Source organism: Trachurus japonicus, chromosome 5, assembly GCF_045865225.1.
Source record: "Trachurus japonicus isolate A0001 chromosome 5, Traja_1.0".
Classification (NCBI taxonomy): domain Eukaryota; kingdom Metazoa; phylum Chordata; class Actinopteri; order Carangiformes; family Carangidae; genus Trachurus; species Trachurus japonicus.
In genome coordinates, this window is record NC_140911.1 from 25709139 (window position 1) to 25718080 (window position 8942).

Consider the following 8942-nt stretch of genomic DNA (forward strand, 5'->3'; position numbering starts at 1 on the left):
TTATAGAAAGATACATTTATAAAACATTTTACTGTCAGTGATGACATATACGGATAGTATGTGTCAGTTTGTCTCAAACCCACTTCCACAGCACCTGTCCAAGGTTAAAATTCTGGCTGTCTGTGTTTTGTAACTCTCCAAAATCAACAATTCAAACCCATTTAAGGCAACGAGTGGCCAGATGTGCGCAGCTGGAAAACTGAGCATGAAATGAATTGGATCTCTCAAGCTGTTTATTATTCCCAGAATTACCTTTGTCACTTTCCAAGGGCAAAAGCAAAGACCGAAAGTACGCTCCATTATCTCAGGCTTTTCTTACCCCTCTCTGTGACAGCAGGTTATTGATCCCTCATCCAATGTGGCCATTTAGAACAGAAATAAACAAATTGGTCAGACAGTATGTCGTATAAAGGACTGTGTATGTGTGAAATGTATGAAACAGAATTGTCTTTTAAATGTCATCACAGCACGACAGCGACATCTCGGCCTACACTTACGAGAAGACCCTGGTGATGGAGCAGCGGTCACAGATGCTTAAACAGATCAACCTGACCAAGACTGAGCGTGAGAGAGAGGTAAAAAAATAAAATAAAATAAAGAGTCTCTGTCAAAGTTTTGCTGTTTGTTGTTGTTGAACTCCAAAATGTGCTCAGGAACGTCTCGACTTGATGGGCCAACTTGCTGTGACTCAACTTGATTTGACTCAACATGACACATGAAACCCTCCAGACAAAAGCATATCTCCGCTCAAATTGGAACAGTGGGACACCATATTTACCCTCTCTATCACTGCTGACGACAGACACTGCTTTGCTCTTGTGCGTAGCAACGTGATGGTGTTCTGACAGACATGGAAAATAAAGGATATTGATCTCAGTCTTACATCACTACCTCCCTCATGTTCTTTGTTGAACTGCTTGGTCCTCAAAGTCAATAGAATCTAATTATTCTCACGTTTACTTTATCTAAATCAGTTGTTGCTAATGTGCAGTAAACAAATATCTTTTAAAAATATGCTACCAACTTGTTTTGCTTTTCATAAACACTGAATGAAAAACATCTTGGCTGATCACCTCTCTTTCTTTTCTCTCATCTGTGTCATGACAGATCCAGAGCATCACTGATTCGTCTCGCGGGTCTATCCGCCGTAAGAACCCGGCCGCTGTGACCACCCAGCTGAGCGTGACAGAGGATCCGCCGGCCGCCAGCAAGGAGGAGAAGCCTGAGGAAGAGGTAGGAGCAGCTCTTCCAGGAGGGAAGCACTGACCTGTTTGTGTTAAGTTTCTGTGCATCCATGTGAGTAAACACATGATGACAGGAAGGGAAGAAATGTCCAAATTGAGTGAGGCGATATAGAACAGACTCAGACAAAACACCCTCAATGATTTAAAGGAGTAATTTAACATTTTGGGAAATGTGTTACTCACCGATATCGGTACAGGAAACAACTACTTGTTGGCTTAGCGTAGCATGAAGATTGGAAACAGGGGTAATGATAGTGATTGTATCGGTCTTTTCAGCTAAAATGCATTTTTTTTCCAAAATGTTGCCCTTTTGCAATCTACATCCTAACACTGAGCTTAAAGAGTGAGGTTGAGACAGTATCGTCCCCTCTCTGGTATTTTCAGTTTTCTGTTGATGTGATGTCGTCCTGGTCCTCTTATAGATTGACTGCTTTAACAGCTCTTGTTACTAACAAAGACAGCAGGTAATGTACAGAAGGATACAACACCACGCTCTTAATAACACTTCTCTCTTCCTCTCCCTCTCTCACACGCTGTCGCTCTCTGTGACTTAACCTACATTCCTACATTTCCACCTCAACTGTTACTCTTTCAACCTTCCATGTAATGTACATGTAAATCCACATCCGTCCTCTTTTCCTCTCGTCTCATAGTCAAAGTCGGCCTCTCCCCCTGTTTCCGCCCCTACTCAGGTCCAGCTCATCCACGACATCACCACCCCGACCAGCCCGGCCACCCCGGCCACCCCGCTGACCCCCGCAGAGGGGGCTCAGAGCCCCGGGGATCAGATCCAGATGACCTGGACTGAGAAGTGTGACGGGGAGCCCACCAAGCCGCCGGGTGCAGCCACACCAGAGGGCATCAAAGACATCTTCAACATGAAGCCGTGAGTGCTTTGAATTGTTCCGTGACCCTTAACATGTTGGAAAGGTGAACTACGACCTTCTTGTTCCTGACAAAGAACCGCAAGTCTCCAGAGTCTGTTGAAGGTTTTGAAAGTTGCTTGTTGAAATTCTACTTTAGCACTGATACTCATGTGTTTCTCTTCTTACCACGCTGCAGTGAGTGGGAGAACCTGTAAGTATTGAAGTTCCTATAAACCACATTCAGTCCATTCACATCTCATATTGACCAAGTTGGTCTCACAACCAGATAAGGATGGAAAAGTTATGTGTGAATGAGCATCTGTCACCTCTAACCAGCTTGGTATCATGTGCCACTCTTTAAAATGTCATATATCTGAGCCTAATCATTGTGATTCAGCTTGACCATGAGCTCTTTTCTTTTTGGATTTGTTTTTTTTCTCAGGAACCAGTTCAATGTGCGACGTATGCACACAGCGCTCCGGCTGAATGAAGTTATCATCAAAAAGTCCTCAGAGGCCAAGCTAGTCCTCCTCAACATGCCTGGACCGCCCAAGAACCGGACAGGTGACGAGAACTGTATCCTTCACCCTGAGAGACGTAGGTTCATAGAGGGGAGCCTCAAACACACTAGACCACTAGGTCACATGCCAGAGTTGTTCACAATGGGCTTTATGCACAGCTCCACTACTTCCTGAAATAAGCCAGCTCCTTTATTTCCTGTCTTACATTATTGGACCAACAGATTAATCCAGGTGTGTCTGACATCACAACAATGGTCAGACACACCTGGATTAATCAGTTGGTCCAATAATGCTTAGCTAGAATCAACTTCACTTTAAGACTCCAGACTCTTTCTAACTCCAGGAATAGAAGTTGTATTTCGCGTTTAAGCAATAAATGATAAGGTAGTTACAGGGAAAAAAATTGCAAAACCAGTGATTTGCTACCAGGAGACATACAGTTCTTTTTCATTATTCTTTCACACACTGAATTTTAATTCAAATAAACTCAGCGAGTCAGAGTATGTCAGTATGTCTATGTTGTTTACAGAGTGTTTCTGCTGCCTCTGTGTAGCTGAAACATCAGTTAGTTAATGCAGCCGCAAATTAGTTGTAAAATTGTTCTGCAAATGCTGTTTACTGCAACTCTAGACCACAAGAATCCAAATTACCACTGACTAATAATATCTGATAAAGAAGGAATACTGTTACCACTAATGCAGAATAAACACTGAAGAGACAGAAAACAGGAGCCTTTTTCAAAGCAGCACAAAAAGGTGAGTTTGAAAAATGCTGAATAAAACCCTGAATGTGGACTGCAGAGAGAGAAAGGAAGAAAGAGAAGGCACACTACAACAAATTTAAAAAAGGCCAACAATAAAAAGAAAAAAAAAACATACAAAATAGGATGAAGATGAAAAAAAGATGTAGTATATAGATGTAAACCTTCCAATAATAGTAATAAAACTGAAAATAAAAATAAAAATGGGATGACTAAACAAAACTTAATGAGTAAACCAAACTGAACTATATAATACTGTATTATTACCAGCTTTTATGTTTAAATGATGAACTTTTTTTTACACACAGTTGTGTATTTAGACATGGAACAACATTATTATCCATTTGGAGTCAGTGGGTTTTGACCAAACATTGAATGTTATTCAATCTCCTATTAGTTTGTTTCCTTACACCTGTGGGAAATATGTGATTCTTAAGCTGTTGTCTAACGTAAAGCTGAAAATCCCCAAACTGAACCAAAACCAAGTGAAGTTATTCTGTGAAAACCAAAACTCTCTCTTTCATTTCTCATAATAACATAAAAGTGGAGTCAGTGATCCACTGTTAATACAAAAATGTTGATTCTCGTTTAAAGTTATTATTTCATGAACCGAGAGTCACTTGCTGTGTGATTTATTTATTTGGAGAGGACAGTGCACATTAATAAACATGTCTGTAAAAGTGCCAGTGTTTTTCAACTGTAGTCCTCCGGCAAGATGTTAAAAGCCATTCAAATCAGCGCAAGGATAGAACGTATCCAAACAGAAACCAGCAGACAATGACACTAAATAAGAGACAATTAACATGACACTACTAAAAACAAAAACAACAGATAGACAGTAATACACACACAAAAAAAATTGTGTGAGATGAACTGTCAGGGATGGATAGATGAGATGGAGGTGCAGCAGTGCAAAGACCAGAGCAGGGTTTCTTGATGGAGTTGTACTAAGAGATGGATTGAGAAACACAACGAAACCAAAGACAATACAGCGTGATAAAGTGCTACAGTGCTCAAGTCAAGTGTTGTAGTGCTCATAAGTGTTGTTGGGGTTTGAATCAGCTGTGAGAGGTGAGTAAATGGGATGGAGTGCAACAATGCAGAGACCGGAACACGATTTCTTGTTGGGAGTTGTGCTAAAAATGAAATGAGAGGTAGTACATTTGTTTGTGATTGATGTTTGTGTTGCATTTGTTTCTTCTAGTTTCTTTAACGCCTCTCTCTCAGACATGGAGTTCCTCGAGGTTCTCACTGAGGGTCTCAACCGGGTCCTCCTGGTTCGCGGAGGCGGCCGTGAGGTCATCACCATCTACTCCTGAAAGAGCAGCCCCCCTCCTCCCCCACTCCCCTCTCCGCCCTTCCTTCAGCCCCGTTCCTGCGTCACCCACACTCCCGCCCTCTCATCAACGCTGCTTCATCATCACGTCGCCCCTTACCGTTTCTTTCTGTAAGGTCGTCCTCTCACACTCAACCAATAGCTCAGCTCAGCTTCAGCACCTCTCCTCCTGCTCCATCCCCAGCAGACCAACGGGCAGCATCACATGCTCGGCTACTAAACCTTTCATTTTAGTCTCATAAGCTACTATATCTATCGTAGGCTCTAGACTGACTTAGACGCTGTGTAGATTTGTTCTAAAAGAGACATTTCTTTTTCGTTTGCCAGTCTGTATTCTACTGTAGTAACTCACACTGAGTCGGAGTGACTCGGTACAGAGGAGGAGGAGGTGGTGGTGGTGGGTGTGGGTTGTTAGCTGAGGTGTAGGCACACATGCATGTATGTATGTCCGTCTTTGTTTTAGTCTCCACAGATTCTTCTGGCTCTGTTTTTCTTTTGAATACAAATGTGGCATAGACGCGGCTTCTGCTCAGAAAGAAGGAGAGCCTGCTGAAATGAGCTCAGTGTAGGTTTGTCTGTTTAGTTCCCCGCACGGTGATCAGACGCCTCCCGCAGCGTTCCAGCCTGTCGTCTTTGATGCGATTTATCTTTCAAGGCAAAAGACACTGCTGTCCACAGTCAGGACCACCAGCTGAAAGACGAAAGAGAAGTAAGAGTTGAGTATGAACTGTGAAACTCACATCCACCTCGCAAGACGACTGAAAACAGCACGTGGATCAAACCTGCAGTATTATCTTTAACCTGATCACTCCTGAGCATGAGATCCTTATAGCTGTGTGTGTGTGTGTGTGTTTTTTTAATGCACTCGTTCTGTTCCTGCCATCAGTGTCTCTCTTTCCGTCCTCCTTTAAACTCATCTATTAGTGGCTGTCCATCCCCGTGGCCACTGTTAGTGCCAAAAAAAAAAAAAACACACAACAAGGCTAGCTTAGTTTTTAGAGATTGACACGTAATTAAACTGTGAATAGTGCGTTTCCTACCAGAAGGCTGGTGTGACAGTGGAGTGGGGAGACAGTACAACAACCCCCCCCCCCTCGAGGAGATTATCATTGCCAGCACCCCTCGACCCTCGTGTGGATCACTGTAAATAATGTACAAGCTCTGGCGCGTTGTTCAGTATGAGTGTAGTATTTTTGTGACATACTAAAAAGCTTCTAGTGGAGAGAAAAACATTTTGTTTTTTTAAAAAATGCATTTATTTATCGGATTTATTTATTGGATGACATAGGCTCCTGTCACTATGATAACCGTCATTGTAATCTCGACAAGCACTGCACCTGCACTGTCCACCACTGTGCAAAAAGTTAAATTTTGATGAATTCATCAAGATCATTGAATTAAGAAAAAAAAAATACTAAATGTTATTTTTTCATCTAGATAACAAATATGTATTTATGTTTATAGATAGAAGTTACACATATTGATGAAATAGTTGTATATCATTTTGATTGTCACTCAAAGATATATTGTTGCTTTGCCAAATTTAGATACATTAAATGTGCCATATTAAAAGTATTTTTCAAATACATACTGAACAAAATTCTATTGATTAAATCAGAGAGAACAAAGTGTGTTAAAGAAACAAAACAAGAGAGGCGTCTACATAAAAGGTGATGACACCGTAGTTGGAAAGTCAACCCTATAGACCACGGAACAAACAGATGTTCAGACTCCTGTTAAACTACCCAAACCCCAGCTGTGCAGGTAGGCATATCAGCTCTTACAGAGGTGGGGGTGTGAACATCTGTCTAGTGGTTGTTTAGGGGTCTAAGTCTAAATAAACAGAGAGGACAACGGCTTCTGTAGCTAGGAAACTCACTTTGTCCACAAGACTGAACTCTATGCAGTAGACTCTCCAGTGAGATTTTATATCCTCTAGATTGGCTACGATTTGAGCCACACACGTCCCTGACTGAATGACTTGTGAGCAAAATAATATTTACGTTAAAAAAAAAAAAAAAAGTGCATCTTGGAAGGAATGTGCAATAGCTGAAATCTGGACTCATGTGATTCATGTTATTTATTTTTTTACACATATATTTTGTATATGTAGATTTCGTAAGTCTTATAAAATCCAGAATCATCTCACTCTGACCAAGGACAGCTGTCACTTTACTTTGATTGTTTCTGTTTCATTTCTTGAAGAAAACAGTTTTTGGTCAGTTGCACTTGTAGTAGAAATATGAATATAAACAAAAGCGTATATATATACAGTATATACAATATAGGAAAGCAAAACAAATAAGTTTCTAGAACTATTTAAAAGCAGTATTAAATGTTTTTAGTGTTGCTTGAATGTTGGACCATATGTTGTGAATGCTGCTAGTATCTATAGTTTTATTTGTACTGTAAATAGAGATGACTAAAGCAACATTAAAGATCCAGTAAAAAAGGGTATAGACATACATATCAGTGGTTGTGGTTGTCTAACAAGACGAGGCTGTACCTGTAAACATTTGGCCTGTGATCTCTGGACAGGGTTAGCTTTCTGTTTTATTAGAAAACTATACTGAATACCTTGATGCAATATTACGACTGAGAGCAAATCCTTCACCCTTTTATTCTCTTTTTAAAAACAAATGCTCTCGCGATTATTATCATATTTAATCCCATGAGTAAAGTGAACCAATTTTAAGGTAACAGATGATTAATTTAACATTGTTTACTTCAAGAAAAATACCAAAATATGTTTCAAGATTGATATTTCTGGATTCTCTGCTAAAAACTTTACTGTTTGCAAATTTTTAACACCTAGCTACCTTTGACACCTGTGATACTTAAGAAGCCGCCACTCCTAATTTTCAAAGATTTTGGGGTGCCAAGTGAAGATTTTCTTTATCAAGCTTGTCACACTTAACTCTGACGAAGGGGGTTGTTTAGCGCTCACATACGTTTTTGAAGAACATGGCTATTTTGGGATTGTCTCCACAACATTGCCTGCATCAACTGAGCCTTTTAAATTTATTCAAAAGAAAAGATATCTGATGTTTATTGGAGAAGTTTATTGGAAATGAATTTATTTATTGAATTATAAATGTTTTATAATTGCTGTTTGCATGGTACTATGTGGCGATATTTGTTTTAGTGGTTTCTGTAGTGATGACTTACACGTTCAAGGTGCAGAGCAGGGAAGAGGGTCGTCAAATGTTCTCGCCGAGCGTTTGTCAGACAGTGGACGACGTGGCTAGACCTTGAAAACAAGTCTCTTGCAAAAAATAAGAAAAAGTATGAGTTCACTATATTGTTACTTGTTATATTTCAATCTTGCTCAAGTAGTCTTATGTAACGTAATAGGAGATTTTGAGTTTGCGTATGAATGGGCCTTGAGAATGGTCATTTCACCTTTGTAAATATTGGGTCACTTAATTCAGAGACACTGTAACCTACTAGTGTTGTCTTTGGTTGTACACTGTTCTATCACTGTGGACAAAGTCTTAGAGTTTTGTATGATTATGTGCAATATTGTTCTCACACTTTTTCATTTGTGTCACGGCTTTGTTTTGATTTTCTACTAACAACCGGAGGTGTCGGCAGTCACTTATTTCATCAGAATGTCTGTCACCAGGTCTCATGGACCATAATGATCTAGTGTTCATCCCAAACGTGGCTGAGACAGCAAAGCACTTTACACTGAGGGGGGGGCACTCTGTGACGGGATCAGTCTGCAGCGAGTCTGGTCGGACTCTGTCCTGCAGCGATCTCTGGTGGCACGTTGAGTGTATTACAACCCGAAAACAGAAACTGTATCCCACTATGTGCTGTGGTTTTGAACTGCAGCCACCCAGAGATCTACCTGCTGCTTTTTGTTTACATCTCATCATTTGAGCAGTTTCTTGACATTTTCGCATGCGTCACCTTCTTTCCTTTCTCTTGCCAAACTTCTTTAAAAGAATAATAGTAACTGTTCAATTTATAGTGCTTGTCACTCAATCTGTGAGGTGAGCCTTCCCAAAAATCAACCCCCTCGCCCCAACGCCACCGCCACCGCCCCCCATCCCACCTCCCATCTGCCCCCAGGTTGCGCTGGCCTCTCCCACCCCAGCCACTAAATCCACCCCAGCTCTGTATTTTAAATGTGATTGCAGTATAATTCTGAAAAATGAGAATCAAAGAATATAAAACTCGCGCTTCCAAATCTGGCACCGGCTCCGCTTG

At 40.8% G+C, this 8942-nt stretch overlaps 1 protein-coding gene across 8 annotated transcripts in view; it reads left to right on the forward strand.

Moving 5' to 3' along the window:
- The window catches only part of LOC146987689 (solute carrier family 12 member 5-like), a 225551-nt gene extending 217286 nt beyond the window's left edge, over positions 1–8265 (forward strand). For 2 of the 8 annotated variants that reach the window (XM_085777011.1, XM_085777016.1), the window contains exons 21-26: positions 468–575; positions 1108–1233; positions 1898–2130; positions 2307–2321; positions 2553–2686; positions 4619–8265. In XM_085777011.1, the coding sequence (XP_085633137.1) occupies positions 468–575; positions 1108–1233; positions 1898–2130; positions 2307–2321; positions 2553–2686; positions 4619–4710 (708 nt within the window). In that variant the 3' untranslated portion in view covers positions 4711–8265. Of the gene's footprint in view, positions 1–467; positions 576–1107; positions 1234–1897; positions 2147–2306; positions 2322–2552; positions 2687–4618 lie in introns of those variants that run through there. The other 6 variants (XM_085777017.1, XM_085777019.1, XM_085777014.1 and 3 more) reach the window with 5 other exon arrangements.
- The last annotated feature ends 677 nt before the right edge of the window (positions 8266–8942 follow it).